Source organism: Haliaeetus leucocephalus, unplaced genomic scaffold (assembly GCF_000737465.1).
Source record: "Haliaeetus leucocephalus isolate CR32 unplaced genomic scaffold, Haliaeetus_leucocephalus-4.0 Scaffold13, whole genome shotgun sequence".
In the NCBI taxonomy this organism is placed as follows: Eukaryota; Metazoa; Chordata; class Aves; order Accipitriformes; family Accipitridae; genus Haliaeetus; species Haliaeetus leucocephalus.
In genome coordinates this window covers 2,836,494-2,855,009 of record NW_010972449.1, presented here as the reverse complement: position 1 = coordinate 2,855,009, position 18,516 = coordinate 2,836,494, and the positions used below count along the sequence as shown (strand labels likewise).

General features: G+C 42.8%; 1 protein-coding gene across 1 annotated transcript; it reads right to left on the bottom strand.

The window, feature by feature from the left end:
* Positions 1 to 211: 211 nt before the first annotated feature.
* Positions 212 to 10,162, bottom strand: YWHAH (tyrosine 3-monooxygenase/tryptophan 5-monooxygenase activation protein, eta). The gene is made up of 2 exons (XM_010575061.1): positions 9,717 to 10,162; positions 212 to 1,644 (listed from the first exon to the last, which is right to left on the bottom strand). Exons 1-2 carry the CDS (start codon positions 9,801 to 9,803, stop codon positions 988 to 990), a joined length of 744 nt encoding a protein of 247 aa, XP_010573363.1. The 5' UTR covers positions 9,804 to 10,162; the 3' UTR covers positions 212 to 987.
* Positions 10,163 to 18,516: the final 8,354 nt, after the last annotated feature.

The following is an 18,516-nucleotide window of genomic DNA, read 5'->3' as shown; positions in this document are numbered from 1 at the left end:
TAGATGGCTGTGGGTGGTTGTGGGTTTTGTTTTGGGGTTTTTTTTTCTTCAGGTTTTTTTTTTCCCCTTCTTTTCAGCATACTGGGGTTTTTGGTTTGTTGAGCATGTGATGCAACTTCTCATTAAACTTTTGATTAAATATGTTTTAACCCATCAGTGATATGTTAGGTAACTCAGTCTCTTCTCTGAACAAAAGACAGGACAGCTTATGTAGAGATAACATCCCCGAAGCAGCATTTTATTTTATTCATTTAATTCCAAAACATTTAATTTAGAAGTCTGGCATCTCAGTCATCCATCTTAACATGGGCTAATATTGACATAGTGTTGTCAGAATACACAGACAACTAAACAGCCAAAGAGTTTACAAAAAATAAATTCATGATTCTTCAAAACAACTGCAAAAGGTTACAAGTATCAAAACTCTTAGGTAGATGCACTGCATTAAAAGAAACTGTGCACATAAGTTAGAGGCAAAAAAAAAATTGCTACTGAAACTGCACATTTCAAACAGTTTATTGTAAACTGATGAACTGGGCTGTCATTTCACATCAGCTTAACTGTTCTCATTGAAAAAATTTGGGGTGGCTAATTTACTTTGCATGCACAAAATGTACCGCTTAACAGAACTGTCAGCTCATTTCAAATGGAAAAAAATTTAACTGGAATATAATTATCTTCAATCACTTTCCATTATTCTTTCCCATATTTTCCAATCAACAGGCAAACTAAAAATGCCTCCTTTACTATGCACCTTTCTGCACTGCTCAAGTGCAACTAAGATAAATAGGGCCAATAAACCAATCAATCCATCAATGCCCACGAAGACTCATCTGAAACTGCTTCTTGATAAAGTGGACAGCAGATCTGAACAGCTGTACAATACAGATATGCTTAGCACTAGATATTTAGTGTGACTGTGGCAAGGAAATATTGGTGATAATGGGGATGGTGAAGTGGATGAAAGAGGGATCGGAGGAAAGCTCTTTAATTATTGCCCTCTCCTGCTTCTTCGTCTTGCTGATCACTCGTCCACAGAGTGAGGTTGTCTCGAAGTAACTGCATGATGAGAGTGGAGTCCTTGTAGGAATCCTCATTTAGTGTGTCCAGCTCTGCTATGGCATCATCAAAGGCTTGTTTGGCTAAAAGGCAGGCCTGCTCAGGAGCATTCTGGATTTCATAGTAGAACACTGAGAAATTGAGTGCCAGCCCAAGCCTAATTGGGTGAGTGGGCTGCATGTGCTCTTTGCTGATTTCAAAAGCCTCTTTATAGGCAGCTTCTGAGGCTTCCACAACACTGTTCTTCTTCTCTCCAGCAGCAACTTCTGCCAAATAGCGGTAGTAATCCCCTTTCATTTTCAGATAAAACACCTTGCTCTCATACTGGAAGTCATTGCAGTTCTTGATCAAGTATTTATCTAGGAGAGCCAAAACATCATTGCAGACTGTCTCAAGCTCCTTTTCTATCTTCTCCCTATAGGCTTTAACCTTCTCCAGCTTCTTCTCATTCCCATCTGCCATAGTCTTCTGCTCTATGCTGCTGATGACACGCCAGGAAGATCGTCTAGCTCCAACTACATTCTTGTAGGCTACAGACAGCAGATTTCTATCCTCATTCGAGAGAGGCTCATTCAGCTCAGTTACCTGAAAATACAGACAAAGATCAAATTTAAAGGGTTTGTCTTAGAGAAGAGCACGTATACTTCCTTCAATACTTCCACCATTAAGTGCAAGATTCAAAACTCCTTCTAGATCCCCAAATTCCTCCTAGACAGGAGTCACTTTGCAACGTTGAAAGTTTAAAACTGTTTCTGCAACCAAGACTTAAATGAGTAAAAACCCCACAGTTCTGTTGTAACAGAATGGGTATTTAGAAGCCATTGCAAAGCACATTCACTGAACAAAAGTGAGTCAGGCTTGTGTAATGGAGAAGCATTCACAGAAGGAAGGCTCAATTTTTTTAGGAAGTCTGCTGTAATTATGCCGACTAAACACTTAGTGATTAATTTAAATGTACCTAGAATACCAGTTTTATGAATCTGGAACACAGCACAAACACTGGAAACTGGTGCAGTTCTTGCCTTTCTTTCCCCTGCTGCTTCCTTTCATTCAACAGCAGAGATGGAAGTGCTGTAGTCGTTATGATTAAGCTCTGCATAGTACAAATGGAATTAGTGTTTCATAGTATCTTTCAGTCACTTAGTGAGCAATTATACAGTGTAATACATAAGTTATCCTGATTTCTGCTAACTGGTGGCTGCAGACAAATTTCAGGGATAGGACGTGAAAGCAACTGCAGAGAAATAGAACAGCAAATAGAGAAAAAAAGCCATGATAAACTCCAAATTCCTACTACAAAAAGCTGAGATAGAGCAAGGATAATACTTCTAATACTGTATTTAGGCCTATTTCACTTGCTGTGTTAATTTAAGGAATAAAACCTATCAGACTTCTAGTCACTTTAAGTTGTTCTACTTCTGCAAATTTACAAACATGAAATTAAACTCACAAGAATTAGGATGAAAAATGTAACTCCACCACTTTTAAGTGTACTGCTTTAAAAGAAGTCACTAGAATTCTAAGGATACATACTTTGGTGTGAAACTAAACTTGTCCTTGCTCAGACACTGCCAAAATCATTAACTATTTCTTTTTAAATGTGCATATTTACACTGCTTGACAGGCATCAGAAGGTTCACAACCAAATACTTACATACTACAAATAATCAAGTCACAAATATTTACACTATTCTGAGACTGCTGGTGCAGCCAGCGAACCATCCAATAAATGTGCATTGTTCCAAGTCTAAAAAAATAATTTCTATAAATTGTAACTGTTACATTAAGAGAGAGCTTACTTTCAAATTTAGGTTTTGCTCTTAAAATATTTGAAGTCAATTAGTTTTATCTCCAAAATGCCTTCTCCCCACAGCTCTGGAACCCGAACTCCCAAAAGACACTGCTCTGCCTGGCCTAATACAATTAGAGACAATCTACAGAGGGTGAAATGCACAGGAATCAACTCTAATGACATCTTCATAACCTTCTTCACAGCTTCCAATCATCCTCCCAACAATCCCTCCGTCAACAATCTCTACTATGACCCACCTCTATCGTCTTCTCTAGTACTAACTCCCTCAAGGTGTAAAGGCTAAGAGCTTTTTATTCCCTACAGTCTATTAGGACAGCACTTTCTTTTACAAAAATAAAGAAATCCACCAAAGAAGATTAATAATCACTTGGTCATTCCTGCACTCCTGGAGGACTCCGCTTGAAAGTTCACTGCAAGTTCTCAAAGACAGTGGTTGATCTAAAGGAGTCAGTAATGTTTTGCTAAAACTTAAACTTATCATTTAACCACACAAATAAATCAATTTTTCCCCCACCTGCCTTCATTATCTTTACAGTATTATAAAAAAAGAAAAAAAAATTGTGATCTGTTAATATACTACTGAGCTATATTACCTACAAAAATAACAACTGAGTATGGAAAAGCACACAAGACACAAAAATAACTGATGATGAGACTTAGTGGGACAGGACAATGGTAACAGAAATACCATCTCTTGGCTTTGCAGTCCAGACTCCATACAAAAGAAATTAAAGCTACAATAAGACTGCAACCACAGTTATCCTAATTCTTCACCTCATACATCATCACCTCCATTTTTCACCTCATCTTCCACTTACCACCTCTGTTCTTTACCCTCAGCTAACTGCTACCTTCATGTTCATCCCTTTCCCTCTGCTTCAAACTAAATATCCTGCTGTATGCTGGTATTTAAGTATTCAATAACTGAAAAAAAGATATGCCATCATCCTAAAGCTTGTTATAATTATTTCTTCTACCTCCTTATGACTAATATAAACTTTTAGAGACAGGTGTCTTCTGTGTATTCAACACACCAAAATGGCCTTTTACAGTACATAACAAAAGTCCTGGGAACCACCAAAAATTTTTTGAGTACTAAACCTGAATTTTTCACTATGCTATATAGCTGGTGTATGTAAGGGGAGATAAATAAATCAGTTTTCAAATTTCATCCAGTTTGTCACAAGAGACAAAATACAGGAATACCACTAGCCTTGAAAGAATATTCCAGGTTTTTTTCTGGTCTATTGTCTCTCTTCTGGTGTTATTCATTTTTAGCTGCAAAAAATGCATCACAACACCCACCCTGAAAAAGATTTATAGAGTCCACTTGCACAGGAGCCATTGCAATTGCAGATAACCTACATCTGAAAAGCCCTCCCACCTTCCCTAATCACAACCAAAATTCAATGCAAGTGTTGATAAACAGCATATTTGCAGAAATTTCTGAAGTTCACATTAATAGAGGGAGGATCTTGTAAAGTCTAGCATGAACTCTGGTAATCTTGGCTAGTTTTTACTCAACATTCAGTATTAAAAGTAGGTCTACAGTACAATCTAAAATGCAGTGTAACCTTTGGAAGCATCTTCATACTATATTTAGACCAGCAAGTTAAGGTTTAGCTGTTGCATCAGCTTGGGCTTTTGCTAAAACTCTCAATAAGCACCAGACTAACCGAATGTATCCTAACACAGCAAGACTGAGAAATAGCAGGGAATACTCAAGATACATTCACGTAAAGCACAACAAAAAAAGCCCAGGAAAAAAGCCATCTCTCAGGACTAACTGCAGAACAGTTGTTAGGACGTGGAAAAAGAATGTTAACCTCTTAATCAAAACACAAAAGTATCTAAGAGATAAGATTAAAGAACTTAATTAAGAGACTATTCCAGATCATCACTGGACTGCTGTATAATTTAATTCCCCTGACTGACTTAAACTCACCTTGAAACCATTCCTTAAAGTAAAAAGGAAAAATTAACAGAGAAGCTAATTCAACATGTTTAGGAGACGTTTACTAGCTTTAAGTTGTATCAGAAGTTACTGAAGTATCTTGGAGAATCAGCAACTACCATCGGCTCAAGTCCATGGCAAATTATTCCCCATCCTAGATAAAAAATGCTGATACTCTGTGTAGATGTATCTAAAAATCACATCTACCTCCCTGGTGTAACAGCTATATTACAAGAAACTAGACTCAAAGGAAAGCATGTGACTTTTATGGAGCTATCTACTCTTTTATCTATTTCCGATACATTAGCAAAGTAGATAAAAACAGACATGTTTCTCTTCACGTGTGGGGACAATGTAGAGAAAAAGAAAATTTGAAATGCTGAAGGAAATGTATTCTTCCTATCTTCCATTCTACCTATAGCCTTTCCTTAACAGAAAAGATCTTGGACTGCAATAATTTACTTTCACATTTTAGACGTAGACATACTTTCTTATAATAGCTGTTAGGAAAAACAGAAGCACTTAAAAGATGAAAATCCATTTGTAGTATGACTTCAATGCAGCATTTACTTACTCAGATGTTAATCTATACTTTCCTTACATTAACACCCCCCTCTCTCTCTCACATAAGTTTGGAGTTATTTTCAGTCCTGAGCCAGATGATGCAGTTGAACACACAGGCTATGATCTGCTAGCAGTTTTCATTCAGACTGACAGTCTGCTTTTTGTACCAAGAATACAAGATATAAGAGACAATACTGTATCAGCTCATAGCCCACACCAAGCTGAGTTACTTTCACATGGAAAACACACCAAAGTGAAGATTCTACAACTGATAGCAGATCTATGATGCACTGTCAGATTACCTAGTAGAATTTGACCCAGGTCAATTGAATGTGTGTGATTATACTTCTGTTTTGTTAGCCAGAGCATGTAAGTCACAGCTAGAGCCAGTTCTTAGCGAGCTGCTGCAAAAATGACTGTACCCGAGCCAGTATAAAGTCAGGTTTAATTATTAAAACTCTCCTGATACAAAGTTATACAGTTCATAATTTTTGAACAAATAGAAACCAGACTAATGAATTTAAACCAGATCAGTTTCTTGCATCATGTGGCTTCAGTGTTTTATATCAAGCATTGGAAGTTCTAGAGCTAGATTTACTGTATAAAACCACAGTAAGGAAGTAATCTCACAGCAGTGGAGGATATTGTTTACATTAAAGGCATCTCATTCCCCCTCCTACACACACATACTTCATTAACCCAAAACCAGACACTGATGTGAATAACTTGGTGATACAATACTAAAAATATGGAACATCCCAAATTTTTGAGTCCATTTATGTACACAGATAAAGCCTACAAATTAAACTAGAACCTCAAGCTATTTTGCTTAAAAAACTTTAGAGCATTCCAAGACTTAAATTTATTTCATGCTGAGTAGTATTTCACACACAACTAATTTTAAAATTAAACATCTCACATAACTCAGATTCATCTCAAGAATTTTAAAGTATAAATTACTCTCTACCCATTAGGTAGCTATACTAGAAAAGCAACATAAATTAAGAGGTCCTAAGCACTACATATTAGGATTAATACTGTCTGAAATACTACAGTTTTATACAGCTAAAACATTTAACCTATTTCTGGAATGATCTAAAACCAAAGGTACCCAATGCTGTATTCTCAAGATGCTAGAGTGTGCGTTCCATCAAGCGAGAACCTTTAACACTTACACTAAAAGCATATCTTTCCCCAGTGTGTTGAGAAGTCATTTATTACCTACCATGTAGGCTTATTTCAAATAGTTGGAATCTTGGAGCAGCATTTAATGCAATGAGAATGCCACACCCCTTAGAAGAATGCCATTTAGTAAAGGCACATTTACATATGATTGCATTTTCTATTAAAATAATTTTGGCTAGAAAAAAGTAAACTAAACTCATTAATTTATAAGAGCAAACTAAGTGAAAGTTTCATTTTCCTCTCCTGTCTACACATTAAGCGCCAAAATACTAGAATTCTTCCAAGAAAAATTTTAACAGCAACAAAAAACCCAAACATATTGTTGAGCAGTAGTTTCCTTATTTAAGCTACAACTGCTACTTCCATCTGGCTTTTCTTTAAAAGGAGGAGCTGATAGGACTGAAAAATTTGTCTTTCTCCAGCTTTATACTGACAGCTGAAATGGCAGTTTTGTCATACTTTTTCTTCCTTCAGTGTCAGTCTCAAAAATCATGCTTTGGCTAAAGTCATCTTTGTTACTTTATGTTTTAGGAGTAACTTTCAGGCTGTTGGCTATATTGCGTATTGTAAAAGTTTGGTGATAAATACCTAGAACGGAAATTAATCATCCAGATTTCTATTTACACTGGAAGCACACTAGTTTCCTATAGCATCTTTGAAAACCATCAGATATGTTATATTCAGAGATTTTTTTTTTTTTAAATTTAAAAGAAACTTTTCAAGTCAAGATATCCTGCTATGAGAATAGATACCCGAGTTAGAACACTGATTTCCTGTTGAAGGAAGTCTAACATCTCTGAGTGCGAGAAGATTATTTAAATATTATTCTATATGGATAAAAAGTTCTCTTAATAGCTGTTACATACAATCACTGAAATAGAAGGAAATATTAGCTGTGTCAGAACAGACAGCCCACATAACAACGTTTCATAGGAGCTTATGCTCAGACCTACAAAATCAACTTCTAACACTAAAGAGCATTCTGGAAACTACCATGTTAGAGTGAACACCTGTGAAAGCCAAGTAACCAAGAGATGCTACATTATAGGCATGCAACAGTGTATGAACAGCTTAAAATAAGGAAACTGTTGCCTTTAAAATTCGGCTTTACTTTTTGTATTTTTAAAAGTATCTATAATGTAACATTTCATAAATGCCCAATACTCTGCTTCCTCACAAGGTGTTCTCAAGCTCTCAATTAAAGCAGCTCATCACTACACAACTTATTTGAGAGCAAAAGTAGCATTACAGATGAGAAAACTGTGACTCTAAGATGAATGAAAATTGCATAGTAATTAGGACAGTTTAAAGAGACAACTGGACATACACGCTAGTTATATATACTTTATTTACATATTTCCTGAAGTATAGCAACTGTGTTCTGTTTGTTTCACATATGTTCAGGGAGCCATACATACACTATAGTTCAGCAATATTTGGAAAAATAAAAAGCTATCTAGAAACTACAGCTAGAAATACAGCCTTCTAGAGCAGCAGTGGATTTCAGTGGTTTCTCAGTTTCATCTTTTAGAATTAGCAATTGAAAGATTTGAAACAGAGCTGTTACTGCAACATTATATGCATCGAGAATTCTAGCAATATCATTAAAATACAGCTTATTTTAATGTCTAATGCCTCTGATATTGAGATACTCATAAGTACTGCCACTTTAGAACTTGATTGGTTGTAGTATTTATTATGACACAAAAGCAAAAGTGAACAAGAGCAGCAAAATTTAAGTGTCTTTTTACTGCCCTCATTTAAGGGATGTGACATACATCACAGCCCCTGAACACGACTAAATGGACTGACTCTTACAACAAAAACGTGAACTCCATTTGAAGCTGCTCTTTCAAACTAAAATAATCTTGTGTCTTTAAACAGCAGTACGCTCAAGGGAAACTTGATTCCTCTTGGGGCCTTTGGTGTTTACAAAGGACAGATCGGCAAGAACAATTGTAATCAGATACAGCAAAGACACTGCTAAGCATTTACTGGCATTAACATTACCCTTAAAATTCAGATTATACGAATACTGGTTTTAAAAAAGGGACTAGACATAGTAAGTTTGATCATTCTGCAATTTTATTATGTATCAGTACAGACAGGTCAGTACAAGTAATTTTCATTGCTTGGTTCTGAAAGGAGCCGAGCTGCAACTGTAACATTGTTTAAACACATGTCAGTATTCAACTGGATAAGGAACACACTGAGAATTTGTTGCCCTACAAAGAAAAGGCAAAAAGGCAACGTTAAAGCTTGGGAAAAGCTCTCTGTGCACTGGGTAGCTGTTATACCCGGATGCAACTACCACACCACCTTTGAGTCAGAGCGCTGATGTCTGTGGGTGAGGCCTCTATTCGTGCCTTTTACCGCGAGGCAAAAGAAACGTCTAGAAAAGGAAGGGGCTCCTCTTGCCGTGTGCCGTTTCCCCAGACACCCCCCGCCCCCCCCCCTCGACCAGCACCCCCAACCGCTTGCATGTCCCAGACTCCCCTAGAAGGGGAGACGCACCCCAAGGTCAAACCCGTCATCCCCACCGCTGGCCCCCAAGAAGCCGGGGGGGGGTCGTCCGGTGCGCGAGGACGGACCCCATCTCGAGCAGTGGCCAGAGAAAGAATCCACTGCGTTCCCGCCGCGACGAGGAGAGAGGCGGGCAGTATTCAAACTGCTGCACTGCGCGCCGGATTGGCGGGGGTGGGGGAGAGAGGCGAGAGGAGGGCATGGGGACAGCCACACCTCCAGGGCAGGGACAGCCAAGGGAGCGGGAGGGCTGCAAGGGAGTCGTTATACGAGAGAAAGAAGGAAAACGAGGGAGGAAGAAAATAAATTTGAAAAGAAAAGGGGGATCGAGGTCCGGTTGGGACCGGCTACTGGCCGTCCCGTCTCTCCCCGAGGCAGGTAGTAACGGGCACCGCCCCGCACGGCGGCGAGGTGGTCCTGGCGGGATGGTCTGGCTCTTGCTCCCGCCCTCCTTTCTTCACCGCGACGGGTGGGACCTGGCGGCTCGCATCCTCCCCGGGACCCAACTCCGCCTCGGACCAGCCCGGACTTCCTTTCCCTCCCTCCCCCGCCACCACCCAACCTACACACTCCTCCCCGGGTACGACCCACGGCCGCCACGCTACCAGCCCCACTCACCGACTTCATGGCCGAGGCCATGTCGTCGTATCTCTCCGCCTGCTCGGCCAGGCGGGCTCGCTGCAGCAGCTGCTCTCGGTCCCCCATAGCCGCTTCCGTGGTGGCTGCTGGGCTGGGCACTCTGCGCCCCTCGGAGAGAGAGGAAGGGGGGGCGGGGATCTGCGCCTCGAAACGCGCGGGCGGTGCGAGTAGGGAACCTGAACGGAGCCGCCACCTCACGCTCGCCCCGCTCCCGCGCTCTCCCCCCCGGGCACTTTGGGGCTCGCTCAGGCCCCCGCTCGCCCGCCGGCCGCGCGTGCCAGGCGACGGTCGGCGCCTCGCGCTCACGGACCGCAGCAGGGCGGGCAACCGCGCGCTCGCTGCGTCCCCTCCGCGGCGTGTGCAGCTCGCGCCTCTCCTCTCCAGCCCGGCTCGGAGCCTCGCGCTGCTGCCGCCGCCTGCGCCTGCGCGCTAGGAAGGCAACGAGGGGGCGGAGTTGAGGGGACTGCAGGGGAGGGGAGGGGGCGCTGCTCCCCCGCGTTCTATTTCTAGGTGACGTCACTTGCTATAAATAGCTATCCCGGGGCGCCGGCTGGGGGGAGGCGCATGCGCGCTGCGAGTGCTGCATTTTACTGCTGCAAAGGTGGAGGTGGGCGGTGGGCGCGGGCATTGCGGAGCCCGGCCGGGCCGGGCCGGGGCTGCTCCCCCACGCCCGGCCGGCCGTGGAAATGCCTCAGGACGGGCTCCGCCACCGTCCGCCGCCGCGCCTCCCCCGCCCGCGTCCGGTGACACGGCGCGGAGCCGCCGGCACCGACGCCCGAGGAACCCGGCGGACCCCGCCTGCCGCGCGGGTTGCGCTCGGTGTGGAACGACGCACCGCCTTCACGTGTCCGACCCTGCTCTGCGCCATTACGGCTTTGTGCTACCACGGCCTTCCAGCGCCAGCTTTGTCCTGCAGTGTTGACACAGTTGTGTCTCCTTCCAGCGAAATAAACGTATCTCCTATCCCAGCTGCTCCGAAACGTTCCTACCGGTGGCAGGCACAGACCAGTTCGGCTACCTCGCCTAAGAGATGTACCTACGTTCAATTTTACTACCTATTTTAATTTGTAACAGTCGAGCTCCTCTTTCATAAATCGACAGGGCACCAGCCTTGCCTAAAAATCATCTCAAAGGAAAAGCATTGCACAAATGACACCGCTGCTGCCGGTGGCTGCATCCACGTTACTCCTCTTTTAAGATAAATCAGAGATTAACTTTTTCTGTTCAACCCACGGCCAGCGTTCAAGCACCTCTGGACGTACAGGGAGCTGCTGTACATCTGAGCAAAAGACTTGCTCACCGTCAGACGGTTCAGCGTCAGCACCGCTGACCACAGCACGTGTATCAATTTAAGCTCACATCTGCTCTCACCCCTGAAGAGGAGGAAAGCAAGCGCCTCAGCACACACCGGAGGCCGGGCCGAGGCCCGTGCCACTCATGACACACACTGTTCTCCCACTACCCTCAGCGCTCCTGCACTGCTGCCATCCAGTAAATCCAGTCCATTGTGTCAGCCAAAAGATTTCAGCCTTAACTCTGACGTTGCTGGCTTTTGTGCATTAAGCCCTAACATCATTTAAAATGAACACTGCATTTAGCTTTAAAAGGGAATAGATGAATATTGCTAAATTTTTTGAAGGACATAAATAAATATTATGACAAGAATAAATGGTAATTATCCATAATAAAGCATGAAAGATAAAAATTACATGTAGCAACTTACAAACCGATTGCCAGAACATTCAGGAAACAGCTCTTTGCAGTCCTGTGAAGCACACAGTTGTACGTACACACCAGCAAGCTGAACCGTGCCTCCTTCCTAATGGGATTTTATTTTCATTGTTTCTGAGAGAAGTCAGTGACATATAAAATCTTAACAGAATGGATCCCAAGTATCAGTCTAATTCATTATCATCATTAATGCAAAACTCATACTGATTTTACCTAGGATAAAGTTTTATCTACAGACAGCAGGAACATGTTCTTGAAAAGGTACGACTCAATGTAAAAATACAGATTTTAATGTATCTAGCACTTATGCAAGACTAGTGAGAGACAGGCTGACCCAAAATGCCCAATGCACTTCTCCAGTTTGGAAACTGCAGCTGTAGTAACTGCTTAGTAGGAATTAGTCAGTCTGCAAAGTGTTCCAATGGTTCTGAAAATTTTTAGGGTGTACTAAAAGCTTTCTAGTCTCGTACAGCAGTTCTCCCAAGGGAAACAGATTACAAAGTATTTTTAAAACCAGTTATTCACCCACTGAACCAGACAATCTGCATTAATTAATCTGCCAAATATATGTGGATATATTTACACACGCACAAAAAAATTCTTATTAAATGCTTTTGTTTTTTTTAATTGAAGCTTCTGTAAAATGGCTATTTCTCAGCCTAAATCATCTCAAAAATTCTTAACCTTGAATCTGCAAGGTGATATGTACCCTCATTGCTCTAAAATCAGATACCTGTCTAAATCCAACAGTTGCAAGGAAAAGTGCTAAAATAAGTCAACCTTGTATGCAGCATTTCTACAGTCCAACTGCAACCTAAAGAAAGTGAAGACATTGCATTTCACACATATAAGGTCTGTGGGAGAGTACCTATATTCTCCTGTGCGTACAGTGCCTAGTGCTCTCGATCTTCAGCCATAACAGTGGCTCCACGGATCTACAGAGGTACAAATAAAATGAAATTAGAGCTCAAACAATGAGTTTTAATCTGCTACAATATTTATAAGCCAAGTTACAATGTCTTAAAAATAAAAATGGAAAGGAAATGGAAATTTCAGCAGACCTTTTACTAGAGTGCTGAATGGGGTGCAAAACACTGCCTAACTGTGGTTCCCCTGCCGAGCTCAGATGCCAGGCATCACGCATGACATTACCAGAGCTCTGCGATTCCCAGCAAAGCTCAGGCAGGAGCTCAGAAATGCTGCTCTCATGAGGCAGGACTGAGAGTTGTTGGCAAAGTGACCACACCCAGCAAGAATTTGTAGATGGAGAAACTTATGGTACTGAAAATTGCACTATGACCTAAGGCAGTGGCTCTGCTCCGCAGGCATATCTGGTTATTGGACGGCACCGATGTTCCACAAATAGCTCCCTGCTGAAATGCCATTCTAGTTCACTGTTTGGCTCCACACAGGGGCACTGGGGACACCAAAGTGGTCTCAGAGGGCGTCTCCACAGTGCTGACGTTTAGCTGAGGGGACGGAGCCAGAAGGTACACTGGCGAAGAGGAAATACCACAAGGAAACTACCCCATGCCATTCCCAGCCTTTCCCCATGGTGGAAAGCCTCCCCCTTTAGTTGTCCTGGTAGCAGTGAGGGATCACGCACCTTTTGCAGCACTCTTCCTGAGACTTAAGGAACTAAAGCAGTGGCACTACAAAGTCCCTGCCACTAACATCCTCCTCATCCATGGAGCAAACGATCTTCCCTCCCTTTTCTGCAGCAAGGAAATGTTTTATTTAGGGAGCTGCTAAATGATAGAAGTCTTGGGGACAAGACACTGAAAAAGAGAGAGAGAACAGAAGCAACTACCAATCGATGGGGGAGGTTAAGCAGCTTCCACATCACAGCAAAAGAAGTAGAGATGAGTATGCTAGAGAAAGAGAGATGGAGAGTCTGTGGGCATCTGATCTTGGAAATACTGTGACTGGCACTTACATGGGGCATGATGCTCAGATAGTGCTGTAAGGACAGGTTCTTTTGCAAGCTTAGGACTATCCATAATTTTTGTTGTTAGAATCCTGGCAGCACATCCCCCCAGTAAAGTGAGATAAAATGCATATCAGGGAGGAAAGGTGGTGTAACCAATGACATGATCAGAGCACGAGGTAGGAGTGGGTGTAGCTGAAGTGTGATGATTCTTTCCCAAACCACGAGGGACTATAATTTCAATGATATATTTCTAGCCAAACCATACACCACAGTTTAACAAGCAACAGAACCCTCTAGGCTGTCACAGTGTGTGTGAAAATATTCTACTCTTTGTCATATTTCAATTTCATATTAATCTTGAATCATTCTTACAGAACCTCCCTCATAACTCAAAGGTAAAACCTAGAATGAAGGGAGTAAGATTGTACTGCCTGAGTGCTGCTCAGAAGCAGTAGGGTTCATGCTGTGAATTGTGGTAAAGTACATTGTATATCTATCTATTCACCAACATGGGAATATCTTCAAAACAAAAGGGCAGTCATTTGTACAAAACTTATGAAGCTCTTGCTCCCTCATGGGAAAGGTTAGGTCCATATACTGAAACCTATTTGGGATCACTGCAGTATATTTAATACCACTCAGCATCCACACACAGTAGCCTTTTGCATGTTCAAAATCCTGTGCAGACATGAGTTGATAAATCCCCAGAACTCTCTGGCAAAATGTGCTATTTTCAAGCACTTGCTCATTTCAGAGTCCAGTGAAGAATAAGTACTATGTCTGAATAAAAGATTATGGCAGTATTTTTACTTGCCAGAATGATTCAGGGATATGCACAGGAGGTTGTGAAGCATGCTCAGTTGTGGGGTTTTCTTTAAGTGGCAAGAACACAGTAGCTAATTGAAAGCAGCTTTAACTCTTCAAGAGCTGCTTCAGACCACAGTGTTTGCTAGTCCTGCCCAGATATAAGAATGTGGTTTTATTCTGTATGCAATCAAAGGAAAGTAACCAGAATTCTCAAGCATAAACAGGAAAACATGAAAAAGCCTGCTTATCAATAGAAGCTGTCACCAGAGCACCATATTGAAAAAAGAGTCTATGTGTAAGAGGAAAAAAAACCCCAACTTATGCTAATACTGAAAGTAAAAAAAAAAAAATAAATTAAAAAAAAGAACAACAAAAAAAATCAATCCTACTAAACTCCAGGGTTTTTCAGAGGTGCTGAGCATTTGCAGTCTACAGATAAGATCAGAATTTACATGTCCAGCATTTCTGGAACCAGCCCTAAGACACCTCATGCTAGGTGTACACAATTAAGGACTCAGCATCAGCAGACACAGTTAAAAAACAAGCCCAGATCTGTCTTAACAAACGAATTTTTACTGCTCTTCAAACTTTACCAAAATGGATTAGTTTGACTTAGAACTGGATTAAATCCCACTGAAAATGACTGATCTGGAACAATGACCTTTCACTGTAGAACATAACATGAAAGACTTTGGGATAAGACTAATGAAGTGCAGAGATAAAACAAAATGCCTTTGCCAACATTTTCAAAAGCAGCCTCTTATTCTGGGTGCCCTACTTGAGTTGCTGCATAAGTGCTCATTTCCTCTGAAAATGAGGCCCTGAGCAAGTTGGGCCAGGCATCCAGAACAAGAGACTGCCTGAAAATACTGGCCTTGAAGTTGTACCTCCTAATGTTTGTCCCAAGTGGGCCTCTGATGTGCCTGTTCAGTAACTGTGATAGCTAGGGGAACTGCCAATGGGACTGACTGAAAGCAGGGAAAGCTGCTTCTTATGTCATTAATCCTATCTAGCACTGTAGTGGATTAGTTCAGAGAAGTTTTTCCACTGGTAGCTGCCATGCAGGTCCTCCATACGGCCATTTTTGTACCACACTTCTAACTTAGAACTACCGATTCTGAGCAACAGCTCAGTCTCTGACCTTGTCAGTCTTAGGCCTGTCTGTCGAACTGCCAAGAGGAAAGCTGCCTCTAGCAGCACTGCTGGGAAATACAGCTGCCTGCCTATTGGGAGAACGTCCCTCTCAGCTCGGACAGCTAAGTAACAGAACTTCTGAAAGTGCTTCTAAATTTCCATCCCCTCTCTGTGATCAATTATTCTTTGGGCCCTTATCTGCATTTTGAGATAAAAATGGCTTCCTTTTTTCTATCTAGCGCAAGCTCCTTCCTTTGATAGGCCATGCCATGTTGAGGAGGAGGAATGACAACAGCAGGTACAGCACATTCAGCTCAGGGCAGGTCACCCACATGCTCAGAGTGCTTCTAATTACAGCTCCAAGGAAGAACAACATAAACACATCCAGAGCTTGCTACATATGGTAGGGTAGGGAAACCAGAACATGACTGGATGCAAATCACACCTAGGAAATGAGAACAAGCTAGGACACAAACTGAACAATTCAAATGTTAGACCAATGTGAATACAGTATGAAGAACACCATTACGCTGTCCTTCGATGACTAATTCCACCTAGCAGCACAGGTGGAGAAGGCCAAATGCTAAGTAAACATCACTGGCATTCAGCAGAGATTCACTTGATCTCTTCCTCTACTGCACAGCTATGCATCCCATCTGTTCTAGCTCATGGATGGGGAAGCAGCAGCCTACCTCTGAACCCTGCTCAGCCACCTGTGACTCAGCATTGTCAAGTCCTGTGAGATCATCCATAGGCACAGCTTGCAAATTCTTGTCCAAATGCAATTACCTCCTCAAAAGTGTTTTGTGCAGATTCAATACCCAGGTGGCACAGGGTAAAGATGCTAGTGGTCCAGAATATACTGTACTTCAACCACTTGACTTTACATCTCTTAAAGAGAAATACTTTTTAATTTGCTGGATTTCACATATCAAGCTTTGAATTATCTAATGTAAGTTTCCAGAAAAGTAATAAGTTATTTCATCTGGGAAATGACCTAGAAAATTCAATTGTCCTCCAGAGAACAACTGTGCCAAATTTGGAAATGAAATTCATCAAGTGAAGTGCAACAGAAAAAGCTTTAATTCTGCTTTAGCTGCAAAGCCTTTTTCAGATTTAAGTTCAGTAAAGACACTTGTCATTCTAGCACTCCTTAGGAATCCTGGTGAATTGATCCTTTTCTTTTTAATTAAAAAGTCAAAACAACTGTGTTATTGAACTATTAAAAAGCTTACAAGGCCTTAGGACACTGATATTGTTAAGATGGTAGAACAAAGGTCAGTTATTTCCAAAACCTAAATACTTGCACTCCCTAGCATGGGTTGTTTTCTTAGAAAATAATCTACTTAATTTTGAATGACAGGTACCTAAAATTTCTATACAGGTGGAGTAGTGTTAATCTAATCTTTATCATCTTCCCTGGCAGGGAACAGCACTAAATATTTGAGAGGAGGTGAAATATGTCTCATTGTGAGAGGCATCATTCCTCTTTACTCCAATACATCAATCTTCAACAGCAGGGAAATGGAACCACCCTGGCTTTCATCCACATGTATCACATACCATTGACTAGCTAAATCATAGTAATCGCAGTGACATGACATATCATTAGGGGTGAGAATTAAAGTACCTTATTTGGGATCTCATACAAAAATCGATCAAGACCCAGTGTAAATTTTGCTATCGGGCTGCTGCTTCTGCATGAAAGCCGTTTCGCTGTTTGGCACACGGCAGCGCCTTGTTTTCTTTCCACCACAGGCCGCAGAGAAGACGCAGCTCTTCACCACCACAGCTCAAACGCCTAGAAAACGGATTTTACGCAGCGTGGCTGGGATCGCGGTACCTTTCGCCTACCAGCAGCAGCAGCACCAACGCCGGCTGTAGCTGGCTCCTGCCTCAGAAGAGTTACTTCTCTCCCCTCGCCCGCAGAGCCCTGAGGCTCCCTCAGCGCAGGCGGCCGCGCTCGCTGCCCCTCCCCACCCCGCGCGGGCCGCCAACGGTCGCCGCGCGCGCCCGCCCCGCTGTTGCTACGGCTCGGCGGGAGGCGGCAACCAATCAGGGGACGGCAGGATTATATTTGTCGCTGTTGCTACCGGCGCGGTGGAGCGGCGGACCAATAGGGAGGAAGCAGGAAGGCGGCGCGTGGCCGCCAGAGCGGCGGGAAGAGCGCGTGGCCGTGTTTGTCACAAGCGGCCACCGCGCCGGCCGAGCTGAGAGGGGCGGTGAGGCGGGAGCGGGCTTGTGGGGAAGGGGCGAACGCGTCCCTCACGGGTTTCTGGGAGGCCAGCGGTCACCCGGCACCTTTCCTCGGATCCACCCAAGGCCCCATTGCTGAAGAAAATAAAAAGTGTCAGCGTATGCATAACCCTTCCAGACGCTGCCGTTTTGAACACAAAACCTCTGACAACAAGAAAATGGCCTTCTGTGTGAGATCCACCAAAATAAAGGAAGTATCTGGGTCTCAACACCCACAAGTGTGCCCAGGACAGCTGGTGCTAGGGTTTTAATATATAATTAAATACCACGTGTGAATAATCACACCTTTACCTTGAAAAATGAACCTTGGAGAAAGAGTCATTCATAACCTTTATTTGCTAACTTTATTACAAAAGGTACTGGAGACATCTACTGCCTGTATATCAGGGCTGGAGTTCCAGCAAGGATTACCCCTTTTGCAATACAGATTTAAAAACCAGCAGTAATACTTAGGGGAAAATACCCAGAAGACTGCCCAATGACTTGCAGCATTAGTTTTAAACCTGCATCAAGGGTCTGCTTTGCTGCTCATGCCCCAGTGCTCTCATACGCAATTGTGCTTTTTAGTCTCCAAGAGAAAGGAAACAGGGCTCCTGATCCCTGAGCAGCGTGAGATGAAGGAGTGTAACAGGCAGCCTTGAGGCTGGGTTAAGTAAGGAAAAGTACTGGGCAAATGGAACAGAGTTGCGCATGCTCTCCAGGAGAGCTGCAGTGAAACTGCTTACCCCCGCGGAGTAAGCAGCCGTCAGCCAAACGCAGTATTAGCCCCACACTTCCTACAGCGTGTAGGAAACAGAGTCTGCACAACTCACACTGCTTTACAGGGCACTCGTCCGAATAGGATGTGCTCACCTGCTGCTGCCTGCTGTCAGACTGCTGCAGACCACCTGAAGGGTGACACAATTGCCTTGGCAGTTTCAG

Coding starts and splice junctions, on each gene's coding strand:
- YWHAH (XM_010575061.1), bottom strand. CDS start 9,803: ATGGGGGACCGAGAGCAGCTGCTGCAGCGAGCCCGCCTGGCCGAGCAG. Junction 1,645..9,716: donor TGGCCTCGGCCATGAAGTCG/GTGAGTGGGGCT, acceptor CTGTATTTTCAG/GTAACTGAGCTGAATGAGCC.